The sequence below is a fragment of the Pollicipes pollicipes genome, unplaced genomic scaffold (genome assembly GCF_011947565.3).
Source record: "Pollicipes pollicipes isolate AB1234 unplaced genomic scaffold, Ppol_2.1 Scaffold_7262;HRSCAF=8765_pilon_pilon_pilon, whole genome shotgun sequence".
Lineage (NCBI taxonomy): Eukaryota > Metazoa > Arthropoda > Thecostraca > Pollicipedomorpha > Pollicipedidae > Pollicipes > Pollicipes pollicipes.
The window spans coordinates 24159261-24185877 of record NW_023597055.1 but is presented as its reverse complement, the minus strand read 5'-3'; the positions used below and the strand labels follow the sequence as shown (position 1 = coordinate 24185877).

Sequence of the window (26617 nt, the reverse complement as noted above, 5' to 3'; positions counted from 1 at the left end):
TAAAAACTACACACGGGAGCTTCCGTGCGTATAACCAAGAGGGCTCACTCTTACCCGCTACGCGGTACGTTCTCCGTCGCACACCTTTCAGAGCTTAGTTCGGACGGCAGCATCAACTAAATGCACATGTCCTCAGCACACTACCTCGGATGGCGGAGTGGTTTTGGTCACAAACAGCACGAGACCTCGGAGTACTTTATTGCATCGCAGACAAGCCTACAGTACCGTAACGATCAAAGGTCACAGCTACGACCACCGCCACCGCCTCACAGCTGGAGTTATTGAATGTCGTCTGCCGCAACAGGACAACTGAGGCGCCCCTCGAGCCCCAGCATCGTACCGGTCACGTGACATCGGTCGCGACGACTCCTTCCGTGCGGCTGGGCAACGCTACACTACGCCACCGACGCCAGGTGCTAGATATGACGAGCGGTCAGGGCCACGCAGAGCAGCCAGACCAGCGCCGCCGGAGAGCTCGGCGAGCTTTGGACGCCGTCAGCTCTCAACGCGACGGATTTTAAATCAGACGGAACCAAACGGGGAAGAAGACAAACAGCGCTAGCATGTGCCATTCAATCAATGACAGCGAGGGGTATCTACTGATAGCCAAGCTATTGGACGAAGGAAACCCAGCAGCACAGAACCTGGCGCGATCGGTCAAGAAGAGGACCATTGACCAACCGTGGTCCAGAATCACGGGAACAACACAAACTGGTCGGCAATGAGCTTCACATCTAAGGCGTCGACCTGCTGTTTATTACCCCCGCACACAGCGAAAAGCGCGCTGGTGTAGGCAAAACAATATCAAAAAGTATTGCAGATCCGTTCCAGCTCTAGCTGACATCACACACTGCTGCTGACTGCCGCAGACTTCCTACGGGTCTCCTGCGCGCAAGTTAACCATTCGGCGCACCTCGGCTACCGCCAAGCTAAAGCGCACACACACAGCAAGGTACCTTCAGCGGGGGCTAGTCTAGGCACGCTGTACATATATGACGCGGTGTCGCGTGATTCCCGGGCGGCATACCGTACCAAGATATACGCGTTTTCTTTTCTTGAGATGCAAGTTGTGGAAATCCCAAATACGGAGACAACATGCATTTGTATGCGCTCCTTGTCACTGAGCTTGTACGAGGAGATGCGATCATGACTTTAAAACATAGCCGCAGCGCCCCTCCATCGACACAAGAAAAAAACGCAGGAGTGAAAACAACACGTGCTCCCTGAAACCACAAGCCACCCGGCGACGAAACAAACTACGGCACACGCCATATGTCCTGGTAGACGACGCCGAAGACCGAGGCGAGACTATGCACAACAGCTGATACCCAAAATCGTCCGATATCGACCGTCACTGGAACGCCAGACGACAGTCAGCCTGGACAACAGAGGTAAACTGATGTCCGGTGACTCATCAGCTCCGTAGTTAAAAGATATCACCCCAAATGATGGAGACATTGACTAGAAATACAAAGGCACCACGACAAACCCGAAGTAATACCGTTACTCACCTGGGACCGAGCCCACGTGCCACCCTGCACAACCGTCAAACGCCGATGGGACGCGACCCGAGAAAACCCTACCTATCACTCACCCTCCACAACACAGCACAGGCCAGTGGTAGTTATAGTGCTGTTTGCCTGGCTCGGCGAAACACACAACTTTACTTGGGAATCCCCAAAACTAACCTCACTCGACCAACAAAGCATCTACAACCTCCTTCGCCCGCCCAAGGCTGCCAAAGCCCCTGCGGCGCCGCGCAGGGTGCCAGCGGCCGGAGTAGCTGCTGCGCTAACGTGCAGACAAGCCTCCCCGCGGCCGGCTCCGGACAGCAGAGGACGGCAGGCGCCCTGGCTGGCGGTGGGGCGCCAGAACCCACGCGCTTGTTCTCGGGGATCGACCACGCACGTCCGTATACGGCCCTGGGGAAAAAACACTATACGTGTGCCGTGAGGCAAGAATATTTCAGCTGCGGCCGAGAAAGTGTTACATGTCTAAATGATCTTCAATGACTCAACGACTTTGCTTTCTCTAAAAGCGTCCGCTATATGCCTAACAACATCAGTCAGTTTCCCTCAGCTACTCTAGGTACGCCAGCCGATTGCCGGATAACAAGGATGAGATACTGCGCGGCGGCCCTTATCACTGCCTGAGGTCCACAACCGGCACCTACTGCGCCACGGCCAGCGGCTACCGCGCGACGGCCGACACCTACTGCGCCACGGCCGGCACCTACCGCGCGACGGCCTGCCCCTACCGCGCCACAACCGGCACCTACCGCGCCATAACCAGCACCTACTGCGCCACGGCTAGCGCCTACCGCCCCACGGCCGGCACCTACCGCGCCATGGCCGGCACCTGCCGCGCCACGGCCGGCACCTACTGCGCCACGGCCGGCACCTACCGCGCCACGGCCGGCACCTGCCGCGCCACGGCCGGCACCGCAGCACACCTGACGCGCGACCCTCAGCCCGGTCTGACCCCAGGCCTCACTGCAGGGTGTTATCCGGGCTCCGTCTTGTATCCCGGTGCTCCGCCGTCCTCTCACCACCCACCGCTGTCCCACACCTGAGGAGCAACCTCCAACGATGGGACCTACGTGTAGTTTCGGCACGGGGCCTCGCAGCAGTCGGCACCGCCTTCTGGTGGCCTCACGCCGATCCTGAAGCGCTGGCGACTGCGGCGCCGCGCACCGGGCCGGCCGATGTGAGCTCACTTGGCCCTCTCCTCCCTGGTGACCTTCTCCAGCCGCTTCAGCGCCGACTGGATGCGCACGCCCAGCCGCGACTCGAAGTCGTAGTCCTTGTAGGCGTCGCGGGCCGACTCTAGCAGGGCTCGGCCCTCGGCCCGCCGCTGTGCGGAGAGAGGGCAGGGTCGTGTCACCGGGTCACCAAAGACGGGATCAACAGAGACGGATCACCGAACGCCCGGGTCAACAGCGATGGGGTCACCAGAAACGGATCAATAGGGGTCACCGGGTCACCAGAGACGGCATCAAAACAGACGGATCACCGGACGCCCGGGTCAACAGAGATGGGATCACCAGAGACGGGTCAACAGGGGTCATCGGGTCACCAAAGATGGCATCAACACAGACGGGTCGACGGAGATGGGTCACCATACGCCCGGTTCAACAGAGATGGGGTCAACAGAGACGGGTCACCATACGCCCGGTTCAACAGAGACGGGATTAACAGACACGGGTCGCCATACGCCCGGTTCAACAGAGATGGGGTCAACAGAGACGGGTCACCATACGCCCGGTTCAACAGAGACGGGATTAACAGACACGGGTCACCAGACGCCCGGTTCAACCGGGATGGGGTCAACAGAGACGGGTCAATGAAGACGGGTCAGTGAAGACGGGTCACCATACGCCCGGTGAACAGAGATGGGGTCAACAGAGACGGGTTAATGGAGGTGGGATCAACAGAGATGGGTCAACAGAGATGAAGTCAACAGAGACGGGTCGACGGAGATGGGATCAACATACACGTTCATCAGACATGGTCAGCAATGACTTGCATGATTGACATGAATTCAATGACTCGCATTCAATGACAATGCAAATGACAGCAATGCCAGAACAGCAGCCGGAACATAGCCCACGCTACGACTGAATGGCCTTTAGCCCTGGTAATGATAATGTGCCCTGTAGTGCTCTACTTACGCAAGGGGTCTCGGAAGTGTTGGATGGAGTGGATCGAAATGAGGTTATAAAACGACAAGGGCCCACCCACCCTATTCGCCTGAGAATGTTTTTTTCCCCCCAAATCGACTAGTAAAACAAATAACATCAACTGTCTTAAGCCTTACACGCTCGCAATCTCAGCAACCCAAAGGATCTCAGGATGTTCCAAAGTCGACTTAACAGTTACAGCAACAGGAATAGTAGATATTCTACTTTTGATCCTGTAGTTCCACCACCAGATGCCAGCACCACTTCTCGGTGTCATGAAGGTTAATCCGTTCTCATCATCAAGTTAAAATTAATTCATTACATTTTTAATCAGTGTCATCATTATCAAACATTCCCCCCGGCATGGCTCCGGCTATGACCTGCCTACATACAAAAGCAGATGAAATCAGCTATGTTGAATGAGGGGCAAATGAATGCCCGCTGGACCTAAACTCATACCCAGACAGGCAGCTACCCGAAAGCTTATTTTCTGCTGCGGTGTGGTGTAAAGGGCAGAAAATTCGAAAACAGATGATGTAGCAGGAGTCCAATCTATGCTTGTCACCAATAAGTAGTGATGTTGATCCATGAACACGCAGAAAAGCAGTCGTACGATCAGATCGCAGTCAGCCATGCGGGGGACAGCCGGGCCACGGGAGTGACCGCCGACCGCGTGCGGGAGCAGGGCTCAGATAAAAAATACCTGAAAGAAGGCCCTTAATTTGGTGATTTCATTGCCTGCTAGAGAAACTCCAGTTTTATGGTTTTTGCCACCTTGTTTTTGACAGCTGGCACTCGAGGCTTCTGAATTGGTTCGCAGCTAACATGCTGCGGCAAATATTACCCCTTGAAAAGCAACCGGCGAAACCTAGACGTATGAAAACTCGGGCACAGTGTGGGCCATTGATTGTAAGTTTTGATCAGCCTTTGCTCACGTCGTGCCTTGGCATCTATTCTGTGGAGGCAGATGCCTCACCAATGACCCAAAATGCCTACCCGCTGGTGGAATTTCGCCTCCGCAGAGAACAACGTTGAAAAATAGACGAATAACACTGTAAAGCTGGATATTTCTATATTCCGAATGGCACAGACGAGTCGAATAGGCAAGATTGTGCACAGATGGGAAACAACTGTATATATATATATATATATATATATATATATATATATATATATATATATGGCATGTCAAACATGACATCTAATTATCCGCCCACCCACCCCTGATCATCGGGGGGGGGGGGACGGCCTTGTTTCCCAGTAATAACTAAGTATACCCTGACCCTGTCCCACACACTTTTTGAGACATCCCCACGCCTATGGTGCCCAGTGCCGCCGCCACTGCGTGACCGCCTGGCAGGGCCGCCTCACCTGCGGCTGTCCGCAGTACATGACCGCCAGCTCGTAGCTGGCGTGCGGCGCCACGTGCGGCCGGCTGCGGTCGTCGCGGCCCAGCACGAGCGCGCGCCGGTAGTGCCGCTCGGCCTGCTGCAGGCTCGTGTTGTCCAGCACGCCGCCGCTTACCAGGTGCGCCACGGCCGCCAGCGCCGGTAACTCCAGCGACGCCCGCTCACAGTCTGAGGCGGGGCAGGGGTCAGCGGCAGACAGCGGAGGAGCACCAGCAGAGAACGTCACCGCAACGGGACCCGCCAGGTGACACAGAGGAGCAGCCTGGCCCGCCTACTGTCTGGGGCGGGTCAGCGACAGGCAGCGGAGGAGCACCAGCGGACTCGGCCCGCCCACTGAGGCGGGGTGGAGGGGAGGCAGAGCGCGTCGTCCGGCCACACGCCGGGGCAGGGGACCCAACTGTCACAATCACGCGTGATGATAGGCAGGCCGGCGGTGGGAGATTGGAAATTAAGAAAAGGCGAAGTAGTAATGCAGCAGATTCAGATCTCGAGGGTTCCCAGAGCCCTGGCTGTTCTAGCTTAATAAACAAACTCCTTAAAGAAAGAACAGAAAATATCATAACAAGTAACAAGAAGCCTGAAGCGCAATGCTGCTTTGGAGACATCCCACCCGGAAGGTCGTGATGCTGAATGAGAACCGGCACCACGACCGCCGGTCCCCCGCGCTCGCGCCTCTCACCTTCAAGCACCGTGCTCCAGACGGCCGGCGGGCAGGCAGGAGGGCAGCACCACGACCGCCGGCCCCCCGCGCTCGCGCCTCTCACCTTCAAGCACCGTGCTCCAGACGGCCGGCGGGCAGGAGGGCAGCGCGTTCCACAGGTAAAGCAGTTCGTAGGCGTGCAGACGGCAGGTCAGCTGGGCGAGCGGCGGCGGCGCCGGCTGCCGCAGCGCCGCCGTGCGTCGCTGCAGGAAGGCGTCCAGGTCGGGCCGGCCGGCGCCCGGCGGCAGCGCGGCCGACAGCAGACCGGCCGACAGGGTAACATCGCCTGAGGCGCCCGAACAGACTGGGGGAGGGACACGGAGAGGGCGTGAGGGGGCGGGGAGACGGCAGACCGGCCGACAGGGTGACCTGACCTGACGTCACCAAGGCGGAACGCACTCGTGAGAGCTGGGGGCAGACTGAGGAAGACTGGCAGTCGGTAAGGTAACGGAATAGCTGGCGGTAAAACGTCCGTATTCAGAGCGAAGCACCGTTGAAAACGGGCGTGCAAACACTTTTGGCACCCAAACCGCACAGTAATGTAACGTCTTCAAGAAGGCCAAGGGAAAGCATGTCTAGGTGTAGACGGCCAGCATATATTCTAACAATAACAACCAAATATCTGATTTGGCAGTCTATATATCACCCACTATGAGTTCATTAATGACAGTAGTTTGGGAGCTCCGCAGAAGCGAAGAAAAAAACTGTGCTTGTCAGCCAGGCTAGCCAAACATGACAATCACATACCTGGCACCAGCAGCACATAACAACGAATGGCTAAACTCCACTCCGGAAGCCAGAACCATACCCAGGTATGCCAGCAGGCAGGCAAACATTTCAAATCTACACATCTCATACCGCATGCCAAACGTACGTGCAGGTGGGCTGACTAACGCACTGAGATAGCGAATAGCGCTGCACAGTGCGAGGGTGTGTTCGAGTGAATCCTGACGGACCGGGAGTGGAGCCCCCCCCCCCCCCCCCCCGGACCTCCAGCAGGCGCTCGGAGGAGTCTCACCAGCGGCCAAGTAGTGGTAGAAGGCGCGGGACCAGCGGGACTGCTGCGCCAGCTCGGAGAACGCCACGAACGCGCCGACCCAGTCCAGCTGCAGAAGCCGGCACCAGCCTGAAGAGACGTCAGGCGCGTCACCAACTGGCACGACCGATCGGCCCGGTGCCAATGAACACGCGCCATCGGGCTGTTCACAGAACACCTCGCATGGCCGACGTGGGAGTGAGCTGAGCCAAAATCGCGATGAAAAATCCGAATTGTCACAAATTCCAAAATCGGGCATCCGAATAAAATTATACGGCCTCGACGATGCTACGTGCTACCTTAGGGCTATCCATTACAAGCTGTCTAAAACAAATACAAACGCGTCACAGCCCACAAAGTGTCTGGGGGTAATCCATCGTCCCGTTTTCCCACAACAGATGTCGCATTCGTCGCACTGACCTATTTCATGGAGGCACAGCAGTCGCACCTCTTGCTGCTGACCCTGGCTAGCTGCCACCTCATAGGCTGCGATGGCGCCCTCCAGATCCGACTGCAACGCCAGGGCTGTTCTCACGCACAGATCTGACGTAACGGGGCAGTCCAACAACCAGGGAGCGACTACATGATCAACACAGTTGCATCTAGAAGGCTAGCAATGTCCTGCGTGACACCCACACGCGGCTGACGGGGCCGTGCTGGCGCCGGTGTTCACCTGCAGGCGGAGGACGCGGCCGCGGAAGAACTGGAACAGCGCCGCCTGTCCGTAGCGACCGGCCGTCTCCCGCAGCAGGAGCTCGGAGGTGGCCACGCCGGCTGCCACGTTACGGCCGTCCAGCGAGAGCAGGGGCCGCACCACCGAGTGGTACCACAGCAGCGCCAGGCTAGAGGGGGGGGAGGTGGTCAGACACATCACCGATTGGCACCACAGCAGCGCCAGAGGAGGTGGTCAGACACACCACTACAGGGGTACCACAGCAGCGTCAGGCTAGAGGGTGGGGAGGTGGTCAAACACATCGCCGACTGGCACCACAGCAGCGCCAGAGGAGGTGGTCAGACACACCACTACAGGGGTACCACAGCAGCGCCAGGCTAGAGGGTGGGGAGGTGGTCAAACACATCACCGACTGGCACCACAGCAGCGCCAGAGGAGGTGGTCAGACACACCACTACAGGGGTACCACAGCAGCGTCAGGCTGAGGCGGGCGAGATGTCCGGACGAAAGCGGGCGAGATGTCCGGACGGAAACGGGCGAGACGTCCGGACGGAAACGGGCGAGATGTCCGGGCATGGAGAAAGCGGGCGAGATGCCCGGACTAACGTGTGCTGCCCGATCACTTTGTTTAACCAAATCACAAGATCACATAACACCGTCCAAAAACCAGCATGACAGTCAAAGTCATCAGCACAGCTCTATCGCCCGACGAATCCATCGCATGGCGAATGTCCCCTCCGACTAACGTCTGTCACACCAATAATATCCCAACACGGATGAGGACGACAGTAGTATCGATTTCTCCGGCCAGGTACCTGGCCAACGGCGCTCTCATGTCCCGCGAGGTTCTGCAGAACATCAGCGCCGCCAGCGCCGCCGACCGGTCACTCTGGAACCCCAGCAGCTGGACCACCTGCGGAGAAAACGCCGCTCGGAGTCAGGTCAGGCGGTGCCCGTCACCTCCGCTCGGCGCGCCGGTCTGCAGCGTCTTGATCCGAGCATCGTGATGCCTGAGCTGCATTCGGCTTCAACCACCACCCATCGACAACAAGCGCCACTCTGTTGTGAGCACTTAGAGCTGCCCAAAAGCAGTGCCGTCATTGCATCATTCCGTAGACGTGGGACACAAAATGAGGTATATAAGAGCCCTGTATCATGGCTACCCGGAAGCCTCCTCTGAATGTTCTCACCACAACAGCTCACTGGGTGGGTACGAATGCTGGCTGAGCAAACACCAAACGGCCAAATGCTTGAGTTCCAAGCAGCTGAACGCTACGGCGGAAGATCAAGTCCGCGGGCACCGCGCTGGCCGCCGTGCTCGCGCTAAAAACATCAGGCAGGGGGGGGGGGGGGCGAGCAGTAGCACGCGGCTCCACACCTTGACGAACTTGGACGGCAGCAGTGAGACGCAGAGCTGGAACAGACCGTAGCCCAGCGACACGGAGCCCATGAGGGCGCGCACAGCTTCCGCCGAGACCGCGCTGCAACAGCCGGCGGCGCCCGTCACACACACAAACAAACACACCTCACACACCTCACCCGCAGCGCAGGAACGCCTGGGCGCCCGCGGCCGCCCGGCACCCCAGCCGAGCCGTAGTGTTGCGCGTGGGTTTCCATTCGGTGACGGGCCCTTCGCAAGACAGATGTCACGGCAGGCCACCGCTCTTGTCAACACTAACTTCCCTGACCACCGACTGCCCCACTTTCCCTCCAGATACCAGCATCAACTGTGATGGCTCACACTCGCTCACGCTGGTCCACGCTTCCCCTTCCAACGTATGTCCCCGGACCGATGCGTTCTTTTTCAAACCGTGGTCCCATCCCCGCGACCATACCCACTACCCCGCGTTCACGGCCAATGCAACGCTCACTACTGCTGGTCCATACCGCCCTTTCTGTCCAATATTCAGTGCTCCGAGCCAATTTTTCAGGGCATCCATAACAGTCCACACATTCCCCAAGAGGTCTGCATCTATCGAGCCGGGCTCGCAGTTATCCCACTCAATCCAGCTAGTTCACACTCTGCTCCCGTCCAAAGGTACATGTTCCCGCGGGACCCGATCCCGCCGGCGACTGCCGCCACCTCAGCTACACGCATTCCCCCCCCCTCCCCCTCCCGGACCCTGTCCCTCCGATGTCCTCCCTCACCTGAGTTAGACTCACTTTCCCCGTCTCCTCAGGTGTCCTTCCTCACTTAAGCTACACCCACTCCCCCTGTCCCCTCCGGTGTCCTCCCTCACTTCAGCTACTCTCACTCACTCACTCACTCCCCTCCCCCCCCCCCCCCCCGTCCCCTCCGCTGTCCGCCCTTACCTCAGCTACACTTACTCCCCCTGTCCCCTCCGGTGTCCTCCCTCACCTCAGATACACTCACTTCCCCCTTTTCTCTCCAGCGTCCGCCCTTACCTCGGCTGGTCCACACGGAGCCGGGTGGCCGAGCGGCGCAGGCCGCCGCCGCCGCCGCCAGCGGCCGCTCCCGCGCTCAGGCTCGGTGAGGAGGAGGACGTGGGCAGGAGCGGGCGCGCCGGCAGTGGCGGCGGCTCACACCCGGCCGGCTCACCCGGCTCGGCCGCTTGAGACGACAATGGTGCCGGGTCAACGACCGAGCACCGGACCAACGGCGTCATCACAGCACAGGAGTCGTGCCAACAGTATCGGGACAGCCCACGGAAATTGTATCATCAATGTGGAATCGTCGAGGGGGTGTGAAGCTTACGCGACCGACGCCGGGTCGCGGACAGAGCATCGAGGGGGAGGGGGAAACACGCCGGTGTCCGACGCGCACTTCTGTGTGATGATGATGATGATGATGATGTGGGGTTTTAGGGCGCATCGACTGCTGAAGGCCATGCAGCGCCCATGCACTCCCGTGTGAAATCATCGGTGAGGCAGGCGAAAGATCGACAGCTCGGGGCTTCTGATCGACAGCCACACGTACGGCAACGGCCGTCTCACCGTTCAAACAACGCTTCTAGCGTTTGAGTAAGCAAAAGCAACGGGAATGCGACTGCAGCAAAAACTACGATAACCGCGGAACACCGCACGGAGCACACACGTGCCCCCCGACGTCAACGGCCCTACCATCACCCGCGCCGGCCCATGCACAAAGATCATCAGAAAGCCTAACGCTTGCTCCTGCATAGTCTGATGACAGGCTCTGTTTCGCCCAATCGCCGCGACTGTTGCTGTAACAGTCGTTCTCACGGGCGTTAGCGTATATACGCTTGCACCGTGGTATACAACCGTTGAGTTTCCTACGCAAGAGTTAAATGATACAGCTGCTAGCGACAGCTGCTGCCTTGCAAACTTGACTGACGCAAACCAAATAAGACTACCGCTCTCATAACAGCCCCGATCAGAAGCCCGCGAACACTTGTCTAGCGGAGGTACGCTGGTAACGGGACGGCCCGGACGAGACGGGCGACGGGCGCTCACCGTCCACAGGCACCTCCTGCTGCACCTGCCGGTACATGGCGCTGATCTGGCCGTAGATCCTGTCGTAGGTCTTCCAGGCGCGCCGCAGTCCCCAGCTGCCCTTCACACAGCTGCCCAGGTCCTGCCAGAGCGGAGGGGACCGACTCACTACACCGGGGGAGGAGAAGCGTGGCGAGGGCCTCCCCAAGGTACCAGCTTACAACACCGAGAGGACCATAGAGGAGACTTCCCGGGACTTAATGACGCGCTCAGCTGCTAAGGCTACATGGCATCGCCTGCCTCTCACCCTGGCAGGAAGGGCGGATACCGCGGGGAATCAAAGCCCATGCTCCTGGTTTTCCAGACGCTACACTACCAGCACCCCGGCGAAGACTTCCAACAGAACAGAGACAAAAGATCTAAAAGGGAGTGTTCCACATTTGTATGCAGTTTTCAACTGAAACAGTTACCTAGAACATCATTCCGTGCAGTTAGCAGCGCTGCCCCACTTAAGCTCCTCTATTTCTGAGCTGATGAGCCCATAAGTGCATGAGTGCAACTATTTCAAGGTCACCCAGGTATCCATAACGCCATAATGATAACATTTCCATCCTGCCATTTCGTTGGCCATGCAGCAATCAAGGCCTCGGAATATATAACTGTCCAGTCGTCCATATCTAACGTTCGTTAGCACGATTTTCAGACATAACGGCCGTCCGTAGGCTGTTCGGAATGCTTCAAATTTGAAAATATTGAAGCAAGCATGAAATATGATGAAGCAAGCTCACTTACAACGATTGGTATACTTTTCAAGTGGAGAGGACCACTCAAGACCGCAAAATTGTCTGTTTAGTACATATGCTCCTCAATGTGTCATGGTTTGATTACGTCGTCGCACCTTGCACAACATTGATTGTGAGCCAATAGCAGGCCGTTATATCTGACGATCGCGGTCACGAACAACAGACATGAACGCCTCGACAATGATATTTGTATTGGCCTTGATCGCCGCATGGCAAATGGAATGGTAGAATTTGAATGACGTCGTTATGACATCATGAGTGCTAAGCTGAATGAAATACTCTTCCCGATATACCTTTCCCATTTTCGCGGGCGTGCGGCTCAGAAACTAGACGGGCTTTCGTCTTCAGAAGGGCAGGATTGTGGATGGCACCAAATGTCTTCGAGATAGCTATTTCAGTTTGAAACCCCGCATAAATGTGGAACGCTCCCTTTACACAATGTTGTGCCAGGTGTGATGACACAATCACACCATGAAGTATTAGGGGGCATATTCACTAGAGAACTTGTGTCACATAGAGCAGTATTTTCCACTTAACAGTATGCTAAAAGTCGAAAGTGAACTAAATTCACCACATCTGAAGCTTGCTTCTACATCTTCAAAAAGGAGCACCCTCTTCAAGATGGCTTTGTCTACATGTTATGTAGGACATTTGTTTTTGCCTCTGCCAAGCATCTGTCAGATACAAATTGGAAGTCCAGATCCAGTGTCATCATAAAGCAACTGCAAGGCTTCTTTAACAATGGTTAAGGGTAGCCACACATCTGGGGTGCATATTTCTTATGTCATCCAACAAAAGCTTATAAAGTGCAATCCTCTCCAAACTATTGGTGCCAAAGGGAAAGATGAAGGGATAGATGAAGCACAAGATGTGGCAGCAAGCAGCCCAGTGAAGGACCTTGGCAGCTAACTGCTGTTTGCTGACCTCACCTGCTGCAGGAAGTTGAGGACGGCAGCACAGACCTGGCAATCGGCCACCACGATCTGCCGCTCCAGCAGCTCCACCACTTCCTCCTCCTGCCACGGACGACATCAGTGGTTACCAATGGAAGGGCTATGTTGTCAGCTTTGCAGCACCTTAGTGTGAGCCTGCCAATGGAAGTTTCCAGTGACAGGACCAAGCCTGCTGGGCTGGATGGATGCTATTGTTTCAGCCATACACTACAGACTGTGAAGGTTTGCACCAACTCCTTCCCATTAAGCCCATCTATGATAAACAGTTGAGCTGTCTGAAGCAGCCTATGGCAGCCTGCGGCACTTGTGTGGCAGCCTGTGGTATGCGGTGTCCACAAAATGGGACCCTCTTTATGGGGATGTTGAGTGGGATGATGTGATCACACGCAACAGAAGACGTGACATGCCTGGAGCTGCTCAGTGCCCTTCAGCTTGCTCTTTAGCTGGCTGACAAGGCCAGAGCCAGGTGCCACAGCCTTCTCTGTCACCTTCAGCAGTTGCAGTGTCTGCTCCAGCTGAGCTGTTTCAAATGTCACAACAGCACTCTGTTGGTAAAACATCAACCCAGATTATTCACTGATGAGAACTTGGATGAGTGCCACTAACCCACATAAATAATGTGGTGTAGTCCCTAGTCTTGTAAATAGTTCCAGATGACTACCCCATGACTTCAGGAGACTTTTAACACTTCATCACTCAAAGATGGTAGAAATGCCCCACTTAAGCTCCTCAGCTCCTAGCTCCTAAGCTCATAGCTTACGCTCCTAGCACAATCAATATTGTACAGAGAAGAGTCTCTAGATTGGTAGTTTGTATGATTAGAGCACTGCCTTTTGGATTCATGTGGCAAGATTAGTTCCAGGTAGATTCATGTCCCCTTAGATGCCAAGATGCACCACAAAAAGTGGTAACATTCACATTTGAGGTCAGGTAATGTCACAGGGTAGAAGGATCAGTGCCAAACACCACAGCATGTTAAGCTTTTGTCATAGCATTATGAAATTGTACTGGACTTTGATAATCAGTTAGTGAGATCAGACTGATGTGCCACACACCACTCAACATTGGCTCTGATATAAAAAGCCATCCAATCAAAAGACAGAGGCAAACCTTAAAAACTGAGATATTGATCATGTAATTAATTTCATGAATGACATAAGACTTGAAAAATGTGCATACAACATATGGGCCTACTTTTCATATCACAAGAAAATCCAGTAATGTTTCCTGACTGAGAAAATATCTCAGTCTTACTGGCATGACAAATCAGCTCAACCACTGCCATAAAAAACATTATTTTACAATACTGGATCATAATATATTCTGTCCTTACTTGCATCATCATTATGCCAAAGAGCAGCAAGGGCACTTACCATGACAGCAGCATAACACTGTGCCATCCTGACATGCCAGTTTTCATCGTGATGACGGAAGAGTTCTTCAGCTTCCACCACACGGTTGTTCAGAAACATATCAATGCTTTCCCTTGCTAGCTCCATGTTCATTTCTGTGGGTTAACAATGATCAGACAGCCCTTGTCACATCACTTCTGCTGTATGGGAGTCACAGCCATGTGCCAACATGAAATATGCCAAATTTGTCACTGGCATCATGCATGCTGTTGCCCGGCAGTCCATCAAAGCAAACAAATTCTTAATTAAGGAAAAAACTTGGGATATTATGGGTACAAGGAGGGCATCAAAAGAGCCATAGGTTAGCCTGTACAATAGTTTATTTGGTCTCATATATGTAGACTAACACTTCAACCAATACATCTGCCTATGGCTTCAGGCATTTTTGGTTATGTGACCCAATCCACAACAGCCAAGGTCACCATTTTCTGTTAAGTATGGAACATTAACTGGACAAGATTATCTGGTGATGTCCTGAAGAATTGTGGTATGGGGCCCTCAGCAACCCTTTTTTGTTCTTGGTTTTGCATTTTTGGGAGGATTTGGTGTGACCAAAAGTCACTGGCTTCACACCAGGATGAATTTTTGGCCAATCAGGATAAAATGGGGATGGTTTGATGTTGATCTATCGCACAGGCGCCAAGTGTGGGGTTGTCAGGTACTCCATAGACATGCGCTTCCAAATTAAAAGCGTCCAAATGGGCACAAATGTTTCACTCATATTACGAGGCATCACATATTCAACGCAGGGCACCTTAACCTTTCGATGAAGTACTCAGCATTACCTAGCCACTCCCAACCAAACCGAAACAGCAAAATAACTTAACGAAGCCCACCAAGTGCAAAACCAAAACCAATGCCTCGGTAGCCGAAGTCAATGAGAGCTATTTTAGTGACTTTCGGCGGAACTTGTCGCATTTGCGCCGAAATTGTAGCGACGCATGAAGGGGAATAAATTATGTGCGGGCATGTCCAAGGATATTTGCCACAAAGTCGCCTTTTTGTTCTGTTAGATTTACGTGGTATGTGCTTTATGTGCCATGTGCTCTGTGCGCTATATCCTTTGCGTGCTATCACCTTCAGGTTATTTCCACTCATTTTATGTCATTTTTCTCGGAAACATACGTGCGAACCTCGCCTTCTGTAGTCGCTGGCAGCCAACTGAGAATGGAATCTCACGTTCTGAGAGTCGCGAATCTTGTACCTAGCACATGCTGCACCGCTTCTCTCACCAGCAGCCAGCGACGCTTAAAAGTGTTTCCTATCTCATCTGTTGGTCGCGGAGAGATCGACTGGCAGCCAGCTCCCTTGCTTTTGTTGGAAAGGGACCTTCGGCACAAGGCCATACAAGCTGCGTACGTGCCACGTAGGACTTTCTCTCGTGCTGCTCGCGAGGAGCCCTCACCTACGCAACGTGTGGGCCTGCCTCCATCGCTGCCCGCCAGGACTCATTGGTTAAATCACCTGTGGCGCACTTGGCTCGCCGTGAGAAAAAAACTCGATGAAATTTCTATGATCATGAGAAATGATCATGAGAAATCATGAGAAATTTCTAGTAGCCCTTACGGAATGCGTAGAGATGCCATGCAAGATAAAGGCGTTACCGAAACATGAACCCAACTACGACGCGTCCTTCTTAACCTGACTTAACCTGCTTTCTGAGGCTACGCATTGATCGATCTGCTTTTCCCAATAAATTGATCGCTAGACACGTAGAGGAACACCAAGTTAAGGCCAGCACGCGTCTTAACACCACTTATAAGTGACACCCTCGAATATTAGGTATGCATATTGAGACAAAACGATGCCAGTACGGAGGGAGTACGACATATAACGAATAATTAGGATTGATGTGCGAATGTGTTATCTCAAAATTTCTCAAGAGCTCCATTTCCTGAAATTGCGTTAAATGCAAGGCAAAGTTATATGCACATGGAAAAGGGTCAGGGTTGTTAACTGCCTAAATGCCCACCATTCCTCCGCCGGCTTTACATGGCGTAGAGGCGAAGGCGCCGAGCGCCTAGCTGTCGGTGCGCTAGGCCGATAAAGTTTCAACGCCGTAAATGTTTGAATATCCATATGGACGTAGCCTTTCCCCCGATGGGGTTGGCGTATCACAGGGGCACCCCTATTAACCATCCTGGCGCGCATGTCCAGAACGAGCGGCCGTGCCAAAAGCCGCAAGAAACCGCCGGCTCGCACGCTGCCCTCCCCCCTCCACCACAGCTCCACACAAAACATGAGGTCGGCGGCGGGCAGAGATTTGACACGCCGCAGCCGTAGCTGTGGACAGTGAAATGAACCGCTTGGATAGCGATACGCAGCCATGGTTTTGTCGGACGAGTCTGGTTCAAGGAAAATGATGGTAGTATATCGGAGTCCTGGAGAAACCCTGGTGTCATCTGGGCAGGTACGCACATAGAAGCGCGCCATTCGCAATGGCTTCAATAGGAGGGGCCATGCCTGTTGTTCCCAAGGATCAAGAGTGGTTTCAGAATCACCGGTGATAAGTGGATCAGTCGCCTCCTCTCTGTGGGGACACCTGAGAGACCACGTCTATGAACGTAGCTGCGGACAGTCACTGAGATCAGGTCAGAGCGGCAGAAGAGAAGACCCGAGCGGTCCACATTACTCTGAGAGTGGACTTTGCGAGCGATCTCGTCAAACGCATTTGGTCGTTTGAGCCGCCCACACCTACACCATGAGTGGGATGAAATTGTCCTTAGATCAACACCAGACGCCTCATAATTGTGCAACTTCGAGTCACTTGCCTGCTGCGCCTCATAAGCAGCTCTAAAAAGCAGACATGCGTGCGTGCAGATTTCGTGACTTTTCCGTCGTTGAGCGGATTTGTCTACTTTCCTCCCACCCAATGAATATAGCGGGGTTCGGTAGCGCGCTTGGTTGCGAGTCCGCCGGCTGCTACCGGCTCGTCTACCGGGGACTCAGGTAGGCCTGTAATTCTGAGAACGACACGAGCCCAGTCCAGGAACTGATCTATCGCTATTCAGTCACATATATTCTTACGTGCTCTTCCAGGATGCCGTAGTCCGTATTCAGCAGCCCTCCAACATCTGTGTAGTTCTTCGGACATGGATCACGCATTACGAGAGCCTAAGGTCATCAGACCGTGATCAGGTGCGCTGTCGTGTAGTCAAGGGTTTGGCCTACACCATGCCGCTCACGTGGCGACGCCGCCGACAATCTACCAACGACAATGTATTTCCGGGAACAGCCGGACTACAGATGACACAATGTCACCAAAAAACCTACAAAGCTCCTCACTGCTAGAGCGACTGGCTACACCTCAGGTCTGATTCCCCGGCGCACCGTTTTCGATATGGCCTGGTATCGCGGTGCTCCCACAATCTGTAGCACGCTGGCTGTTATTTTATGCTACCGGCCTGAAGCGACCACATGGGCCGGCCATCTGGCATGTCCGTCGAACGTTCGATGTGCAGGTCCGAGACGACGACCGTCACCCGGCGACACTGCAGCGGCCCGAGCCGACGACCGTCACCCGGCGACACTGCAGCGGCCCGAGCCGACGACCGTCACCCGGCGACACTGCAGCGGCCCGAGCCGACGACCGTCACCCGGCGACACTGCAGCGGCCCGAGCCGACAACCGTCACCTGGCGACACTGCAGCGGCCCGAGCCGACGACCGTCACCCGGCGACACTGCAGCGGCCCGAGCCGACGACCGTCACCCGGCGACACTGCAGCGGCCCGAGCCGACGACCGTCACCCGGCGACACTGCAGCGGCCCGAGCCGACGGCCGTCACCCGGCGACACTGCGGCGGTCCGAGCCGACAGCGTCACCCGGCGACACTGCAGCGGCCCGAGCCGACGACCGTCACCCGGCGACACTGCAGCGGCGGACAGTGGCTCAGTCCTCCGAAGAGGGCTGCTTGTACAACCAGCATCCCCCCCCCCTCCGAGACCAAAATACGCATGCCCCAACGTGAATGCGAACCAAACCGGCCACTCAAATGAACGCTAGGTTGGCAGCGACATGTGCCAGTTTAGTCACGATGTGCACTGCCCCAGGCAAAACGCGTCAATGCACTCGCCGAACCCCTCACTCCGCACGCGGCGCGTTCGGGTTGTCGCCCTTGTAGAACTCCTTGAGCAGGGCGATCGCCTCGTCCACTCGCTCGGCGTCCTGGACGAACGTGGCGTCCGTGGGTAGCAGCCGGCCGGGCACGCTCAGCACGGAGCCGCAGCCGCCGAACCGCTGGTTGGCGCAGCCGTACCTCACAGAGCGCACGCCCAGCTGGACCAGCGCCGCCGCGCACATCACACACGGCTCCACAGTCACGAACACGTCCGTGGCGCCCCACACGGCCGCTGCCGGCACGCCAGCCGCTCCGCACTGCCGATAGATGGCATCCACGCAGTTGAGTTCGGCGTGGCGCGTGGCGTTCTTGGTGGCGTTGACGGTGTTGCGGCCCGTGGCCAGCACGCGGCCGGCGCGCACCATCACACAGCCGACGGGCACCTCCTGATGGCGGAGCGCCTCGCGCGCCGCCGCGAACGCCGCGTCCATGTGGCGCCGCCTGGCGGCATCGTCCAGTGTGACGTCCTCCCCCGTCAGCGCCGCGTTGCCCGCCGCCGGGCAGGCGTACTCAGCATGCCTCGCGGCGTCACCTCCCGGTGGGTCGCCGTCACAACCCCGGGCGAGGTCACCAACACTCTCTGTAGCGTCGTCCCCGTGCGGGGCGGCGCCACCACCCTGGCCGGTGCCGTCCCGCGGCCGGGCGTCACCGCCGGCGGGCGAGCCCATGGTCGGGGATGACACGTACCGCACTGGAGCGAGCGCGGCGGAGGCCACACTGCCCGGCCCGGCTAGCCGCGTCCGGCAGTGATGTCGATCGTGCCCGGCTAGCCGCGCACGATCGACATCAGCGGCTCGGCGTGCACGTTCTGGAAGTCGACGCGCGAGTCCAGATCCTCGTCAATCTCGCCGATCACCACCACGTTGTCGCCACGGATCAGGTACAGACCCAACACCACCTGGGGGGAAGGTCTGGTCACCACCGTGATCACCACGGATCAGGCACAGAACCTGCAGCACCTGGAGAGGGAGGGAGGCGATAGTAGTTGGTCACAACCGTTGTCGTTATGGTTCACCAACGTTACTTCTATTCACATGCAAAAGCAATGCGATCGTTCCAAACAAGTCACCTTCATCCAGTCTAGAATGTCATATCCGTATCTATTTCTAGCGGGGAAAACGACCGGAATACAAATTTGTAACCTATGTAACCATTTACGAATGTTTAAATGTCTATTTTATATTTATCTACGTTTCGAGATCTTACTTCACCGTCAGAGATCTCTAAAGGCAAAATAAATAAATTTTACAATTGTAACAATGCAAGTTGTGCATTACTGTATGAAAAACATATTTAAGTTCAGAGAAAACAAATGAAGCATGACCAATTGCAGTAAGACAGAATCCTATAAGGAATTTAATTAATATAAAATACCTCCACGATGGGATAATACAGACATCAACACATTACCACAATCACATCTATGATACTCACCGCCAACCACTTAATAACTCAAGGGTTGTGGGAGAGTTTCCTTGCCCATTTCATCCTGGTGAGTTCGCTTCCCTTAAATTACTCCGAATGGTTTGTATGGGTGACCTTGGGTTCATAGTGTCTGCCAAGCATGGCTTGTTCCGTGCACCCTGAACCCACCACTCAAGCCGTACTGTCCAGATCACCGGATAACTTAGCCTCCGCCCTTGCGCCAGACAGGAATGCGAATGGTTTTACGTCCCGCACAATGCTGCGACACGGTCGCCCCGGGCCAGAGTCGACGCTCGTTGGCCAGTTGTCAGCTGACTTTTCCATCTGAATTGGGCCAAACAATGCGCCCGCTCTGGAACTCGTACCCAGCGCCGCTGGATTACGAGGCCAGCATCTTCCCCCCAGACCACGGAGATGGCATCGTTAAAAAACATGTTTTCCCAAATTTGAAGTTGCCATAAAAAAGTACATTGACAGCCGTCGTGAGGGTGTCGTTGTGGTTACACCAAGGTAGTGTATGGAACGAAGTTTACAGCCTTCGGTATTGCGTTTGAATTGATACACCACGTTGGTGCATTTTAGTTCAACGGGTTGGTCTGGGCTGTTTCTCATAAGAAACTTAGAGATTTTCCTTCTGCGATAATAAATGATAATGCCTATCTTGTGGTCGGTCTTGTATTTTGCATGTCGAAAGGCGATATCTCGTAATGTTTCGTCTTGCTAACATATACATGTAGGCCTGATGTCTGGTCAGTCTCGGTGGAAAATGCAGCGTTTCTGGGAGCTCGGGGGCGGCGTACCGCTGTAGCCGGGCCTCACCTGCTCCACGCCGGCGCTCTGGCTGTACACACGCTCGTGACTCTCATCCAGGATGATGTTGATGGTCTGGTCGAAGCCTTTCAGCGTGCCCACGATGTTGCGGCCATCTGCTGTGATGACGGAGACAGTGTGGCCCACGTAGGACTCTATGCTGGAGGCCATGGCGCACCCACTCGGCCTGCGGCGCGGACAGCGGCGGGTCCGGTCAGCGCACCCGATGCGTTGTCGTGGGAGACCAGGGCCGAGAACCTTGACGAAGATAAACCCAAAGCATCCAATTGTTGATGTCAGAGGGCAGGAGGAAATGTGCCAAGCATCGTGGCATGTTAAACCTTCACCACTAAATTCTGCCCTTGACCTGGATTAGTGCAATCAGGACTGTAGGGGTCAGGACCCAACAACACACACTGGTTAGAATGAAGTCTTGATTCCTGACATCCATCCATCACAATGTTTTGATTGAAAAATAAATAGGGAAAAGAACATATGGTACTGTAGTTCACTCTTTTTCACCATAATCACTTTCTTCTGATCACTCATGAGTGTACAAGTTCATTACATTGAACTAAGGGAGAGGGGTCTGTAAGATTGTTTTCTTAACAGAGGCATTAATTGGCTTGTAATGGTTCAATGATCCACCTCAAAATAACACTGGCAGTTGGTGACGACAATAAAGCCCTGACCATTATGGATTGCTGGCTGATGAGGTTTTTTCTCAACTCTGCCCTAGGGTTTAAGTTGCAGGATTCATATTCAGTTGGAGATGGGGCCTTCAGCACCCCCATTCCCCAACTTGCAGCCCAGGGGTTGAGCGAGCTGCTGAGCTCCCTCCTCAGTCTTATGCATTTGCCTGTCTGCTGAAGCTGCTGGCTGTGAGAAAGCCTCTCCCTCTATGGCAATTCAGGGTCATTAGGGCAGGGGTTGTAGCTGGGTTGCCACTCAGCTAACTGCTGGTGTTATGCTGGTGTTTCTGCCCACTGGTCAAACTGGGTACTCCTGCCTCTCACATCTAACACAACAGGGCAATGTGGTCATGTCAAACATGTCCATATGCATATTGACACCCAGTGTTGCTACAACTGCCCAGACATTTTATTGCATAGCCAGCTTGGTTACATGCCTGTAACTGTTTTCCAAATGTCTTTAGAAATTTATTTATATCAAAGATGCCCAGGTTTGAAAACTGTCTGCTATAGGTGGTGCAACGTATTTGGTACATCCATTTGCATCTAGTCAAAATTAGTGAATATAACACTGTGGAAAAGATGACACAGTGTAATGATCAAAGTATTGGGAAAATACATTTTTGAAGCATGTTTCTAATCACTCAAAATGCAGCACCAATCGACTCACATGCAGGCTCTAAAGGCCAGAAATATGTGAAAGCACATGGAAATTGAACCTTATCAACATGGACATTGTCCTTTTACTTGTGATAAATGAAAAAAAAACATAAAATTGTGCAAAAGCAACACCAGCCTTATAAGTTTACAATACATTCATTTGCTTGCAAATGCAGTCAGTCCAGTCCGCAACAAGTCACACCTCTGCCCCAAACACCTTGACCAGTTGGTGCACTGAACTAGGCACTCACATGAACAAAGCTCAAGGCAGACCAAATTGAGCTAAAATTGCATATCATTCTGGTGGAAAATAATGTTTTAGAGCATTTTCACCTATACTGTCCCAACATCATAATTCCCAAAAACATTGTCTCTCTATGCACTGCAATTAGTGCTGAATATGTGCCAAACAGCCAAACTCTGACCACTCAGATCTATCATTTGTATGTAATGAATTTCTAGTGCAGTTGCCACAGGGATATGTTCCAAGCATTGCATTTTTACCAGTTTTAGTAATCAGGCTGCAGAAAGAGTAATGCATTGAGGGCTGAAAGAGATGGAAAGATGAAATGTTGACAAAAATATTTATTAAAACTGTCTCACAAGTAAGGAAGCTGATGAGCTAAATATAATTTATGATAATACACCAAATCCCACAAAAACCATGCTGCACAGAGCAGCAATCACAGGGAAGTGGTGGATTAACAGGTGCAGGAGCATTATAAAATGATCACTTGTCCCGGACTTTCCCTAACAGGTAAAAAGGTCTTCTCCCCTCAATAGGCATGAGATACACTAAATCAAAGCCAAATGGTGCCAAATACACCTCCCTTACGAAGCTGCTTGCTATGCTGCCTGTCACGCCATAGCAGAGGTACTGTTAGGCAACGCTGTGCTGATGGAATTAACTGCCACCTGCCTGTAACGTTAAAATCGCAGAACGTCAGCTACAAGCCCACGATGAACGGTGAAAACCGGACAACCCCCGAAAAACGTTTCCAACGTTTACACCGCGACGAAGATTCCCGGCGTTTCCGCGTCGTCCAACGCAACTAACGCGCCAAATTCGCCAAACTGAGCGCAAGTGCAAACGCAACGGGCAGAGTCTAAAAAGCCGACATATGAAGCAGACGCGCTCGTTCTCCGACACCATTCGTCCAATCGACTTTAAACTTTCACCAATCGATTCAGTGCAACAAGATGAGCCATGAGGTGACAATATCAAAACCTCTCCTGAGGTCAAACGCCTTACAAATGTGCAGGGAAAATTGTGTATGCATAAGCAGGCAGCCCAGATCCTGGGGACCAGCGCACCGATCGCCGTGAAACCTTCCCCCATTGGCTGTGCCACGCCTGTTTTCCTTCGTACAGCTTAAATTTGGTGACCCCAGGTCAAGTAAAATTCACCAAATCTCACGAATTCCAAAATTTTTGCTTGCAGACAACTCAGTTATCAGAACCTACCGAACCGATCACTGTCAAACCTTGCCCCACGAACGCCAGGTAGAGCGACAGTTCCGCTGATGCTCGGGGAGAGCAGCGCGGGCCTCCGGGCCTGATCCGGGCCAGCGGCGGCGCCGTGACAGTCGTTACCTGAGGTGGGCCCACGCTCCTCAGGCTTTCCCCATGGATGTCAACAGTAAACATCTGATACGATTGCAGCCAACCCCGCGGCGTTCTAGAGCGCCAGGTCAACGTGAAGGCAGCTTGCCCCACCATCGCCAGGTGCGACCACGTAGGTCCGTCCGCTCAGGCAGCGGTCGTGGAAGTCGGCGGCGGAGATTTCTCCATGCGGGTAACTCACTGAACAGTGAAATAGAAGAAATGGATGCTTCAGGATGGTTGGCATATGAACTTATCTCGTAAAGTCCTTCGTAATCGGTTCTAGCTTCATTTTTGCTTCCGACATCTTATGCAGACATTCGACATCCTATCCGTGCAACAATATGCTGATCGGCTTGCGTACAAGCAAGTGAACCACTCCATTCCAGCTGTCCTATCTAGTTCCGAATGTCTGTGGGTACGAGGGTCATAATTTGTCTCCAGCATCAGGAAGCTCGCGATCATTGGCTGCATGGCTTAACCACTGCCGTGGTTGCTTGGACGAGTCCATTTTGCGCATGTGGGGAATTCGCAATTTATTGCAATTTATTTATTTGCAATTATCCACGTTTCGGGTAGAATAGTTCATACATATGTTGATAACAACCTGGTTGCCGACATGCCACCACACCAACATTAATTTTTAGGTCCGCAGTAAAAGCCCGGGCGCGTATTCAAGCCTCGATCCGCGAACACTCCTCGCATTAACACGTGCCCGGTTGGGAGTCAAATTGATCCTGCTAAGGTATTTCCGGAATGGTTTCCGAACGGTGTGGCGAATTTTGGCCAAATTTTGCGTAGCTGCAGAAAATTGAAAAGCGGATCATTCGGTTTCAAGAATTCAGTTGTACCGTGTGAGGTCGCTGACCTACGGCAGGTCAAAGTCAGGCCATGGATTCAGCGAAGTCAGCTTCTAGGGCATCGTTCAATCGGATGCAAGAACGGAGTGGTAGACGAAGCTGGAAGGTTAAAGCCAGGAGTTCGAAACTAGCCTGCTCTATTACTCTAGGGCTTGCTGTTTGTGATTTTGTTTATTAATTTTGTTATGCAACACAGCAATTCAATCGACAGATTGCATTGACCTATGGTCCGGTATTAAGTCAGACCAAGGTCAAAACTAACCCTGTTTTGTTACACTATAGCTTGTTGAATGGGTTAGTTTCTGGTGCTCATTTCGAATTTTACTGATAACAGAAGCCGCATTCTACATCTCCCATGGTCTTCTGAAGTCAGGTCACTGACCTAAAATGACCCATGGCAACATATCGCTTTAGGAGCATACTACTTAGCGTAATCAGATGCACGGGAGGAGCACGATTGTTTTGCATAGGGCTGGTTCGAACCTCAGCAATGCCAAGGGGACAATTTGATCGTGGTGCGTACACGCCTATTGATGCCCGTGACGCGGGCATTAACTGTGTACGCGAACAGACCCAAGTAGCCGAAGCGCTCTGTAATACCAATCATGCACATCGAAGACGGAAATCAACCGACAAGAGCACAGACTACAGCCAAAACTCTCCAATTTCGTGAAGATACGTGTATATTCCGTAATTATACAATCAGCGCATTGCGAATTAAAAGAAATGTCAAGCACAAACAGATGAATTCCAACTAAATGAACTGGCGTGAGATTATCGAACAGGATGACGGCGGGCCTCGGGGTCACCATCGGACGACCAAGCTTGAAGACGACCACAGAAATCCACAGCGGATTCGCGAAGTGAAGATTGTCTACGGATTTTGAGCACACAGATGTGACTCGCGGCCATTTAGATATGGATGGCCCAGTAAAACATGTTGAACAATCCCTCACACCGCCAACACAACAGGGTGCCGATGAATGAAGATGATGAGACAAAATAAATAAGGCGAAGCTCGCAAGCGTGTGTATGTACGTGACCAGCACCGCGAAATCCCCGGCAAACCGCCACCAGTTAACTGCACAAGTAATAAATCTATACAACATCTCGTTTACTTGAGACGATGTCGGTGTCATCAGATGGAACCAAATTTTTGAAACTCACCCGTTGCGCATGTTCACTCATAATGTTCGTCTCATTCACAAGCTTGCTACCCACACTAGCTGCTGGGCTCCGATTATTCACAGCTGGCGCCCAGTTTGACGCAGTGCGGCGGGTTCGGCAAGGTAAGCCTCAAATTTGCCACTATTGCATCACCAAATCCCCAGCGCCCCACCTGAGCATTACACCCAGCGATGGGCGACACCTGAGGCTGATTCGCAGACGACAATTTCCCCTTCACGAACCAAAGCCATTTCAGCCTTTCCCGCGTTCTGGGAGCCTACAGTTGGCCAGCATCAAACACCTGGCGGCGCTGTGGAGGCTACATTGCCCAGGTGTTCGTCGCTGTGCATCTTCAGAAAGTGCAGAGTCAGTGAGTCCGGCTCCGACCCGGCCCTGGCCACGTGCACCACCGACACGCCCGTGTTGGGCGCAATCCGGTTGGCGTCCGCCTTCTTCAGGTTGCCGTGGTACGTCTCGAACAGGTGGCGATCAGTTCGCGGATCAGGCAGCCGTGGCTGGTAACCAGCACGCGCGTGCACTGATCGGACAGGTGGTGCTGGCACACGTCGCGGGAAGAAGGCGCCGGCGCGCGCGCGCACCTGCTGCTGCGACTCGCCGCCCGCCGGCACGAACTGCGCCACCGGCAGGCCGGCGGCCGACGCGGCGCGCGCCAGCTCGCTCACCGGCTGGTTCTCACAGACGCCGTAGTTCTTCTCGCGCAGCCGCTGGTCTTCCGTGACGGGCAGCCCGCCGGCGACGACGTCGCACGTTGGCGCGCGCGCTGCAGGTCGCTGGAGTAGACGGCGTCGAACGTGACGCCGCGCTCGACCAGGTGGTGACGCAGCGCCTCCGCCTGCCGCACGCCCAGCTCCGACAGCGGGTAGTCGGACTGGCCCTGGATCAGCTGCTGCCGGTTGCCCTCTGACTGGCCGTGCCGCACGAGCGTCAGCAGCAGCGAAGGTCGCAGTTTCAGCAGCTTGCGGGCGCCGCCGGGAGCGTCGGCCAGGTTCATGGCGCGGCGCGGCTCAGCCGGACAGGAGGCGTAGGCGGCTTCGACCAGCCTGAGACGTGCGCCAGGTGACGCGTTAGTGCGATGGCGTGCGATGTTTCGTTCTGAACATGAAAAGCGTGACATGCGTGTTATCGCAGCCGCGCCACATCTGCACATACCCGCACTTGACAAACTTGGTTTACCGGCATGTA

At 54.1% G+C, this 26617-nt stretch overlaps 4 protein-coding genes and 1 long non-coding RNA gene across 5 annotated transcripts; all 5 read right to left on the bottom strand.

The window, feature by feature from the left end:
- Nucleotides 1-2451: 2451 nt before the first annotated feature.
- LOC119113615 (tetratricopeptide repeat protein 39C) lies at nucleotides 2452-12712 on the bottom strand. Its single transcript, XM_037237904.1, has 11 exons — nucleotides 12644-12712; nucleotides 10933-11053; nucleotides 8876-8978; nucleotides 8313-8410; nucleotides 7498-7666; nucleotides 7245-7335; nucleotides 6807-6914; nucleotides 5980-6092; nucleotides 5853-5943; nucleotides 5051-5256; nucleotides 2452-2853 (listed from the first exon to the last, which is right to left on the bottom strand). The coding sequence occupies exons 3-11, from the start codon at nucleotides 8945-8947 to the stop codon at nucleotides 2713-2715; spliced, it is 1089 nt and encodes a 362-aa protein (XP_037093799.1). The 5' UTR covers nucleotides 8948-8978; nucleotides 10933-11053; nucleotides 12644-12712; the 3' UTR covers nucleotides 2452-2712.
- Nucleotides 12713-13087: 375 nt separating this feature from the next.
- On the bottom strand, nucleotides 13088-14942 carry LOC119114330 (uncharacterized). Its single transcript, XR_005096016.1, has 3 exons — nucleotides 14840-14942; nucleotides 14041-14174; nucleotides 13088-13212 (listed from the first exon to the last, which is right to left on the bottom strand). It is a non-coding gene; the product is annotated as an uncharacterized LOC119114330 (long non-coding RNA).
- Nucleotides 14943-17814: 2872 nt separating this feature from the next.
- On the bottom strand, nucleotides 17815-18827 carry LOC119113940 (tRNA-specific adenosine deaminase 2; the record flags this gene model as incomplete). Its single annotated transcript, XM_037238174.1, has 1 exon — nucleotides 17815-18827. A coding segment is annotated over one exon (666 nt), but the record flags the coding sequence as incomplete, so codon positions are not given.
- A 63-nt stretch (nucleotides 18828-18890) lies between these two features.
- LOC119113938 (U6 snRNA-associated Sm-like protein LSm8) lies at nucleotides 18891-22771 on the bottom strand. The gene is made up of 3 exons (XM_037238173.1): nucleotides 22705-22771; nucleotides 20443-20620; nucleotides 18891-19096 (listed from the first exon to the last, which is right to left on the bottom strand). Exons 2-3 carry the CDS (start codon nucleotides 20602-20604, stop codon nucleotides 18965-18967), a joined length of 294 nt encoding a protein of 97 aa, XP_037094068.1. The 5' UTR covers nucleotides 20605-20620; nucleotides 22705-22771; the 3' UTR covers nucleotides 18891-18964.
- Nucleotides 22772-25707: 2936 nt separating this feature from the next.
- Nucleotides 25708-26426, bottom strand: LOC119113614 (2,3-bisphosphoglycerate-dependent phosphoglycerate mutase-like). The gene is made up of 3 exons (XM_037237903.1): nucleotides 26183-26426; nucleotides 26098-26144; nucleotides 25708-25887 (listed from the first exon to the last, which is right to left on the bottom strand). The coding sequence occupies exons 1-3, from the start codon at nucleotides 26424-26426 to the stop codon at nucleotides 25708-25710; spliced, it is 471 nt and encodes a 156-aa protein (XP_037093798.1).
- Nucleotides 26427-26617: the final 191 nt, after the last annotated feature.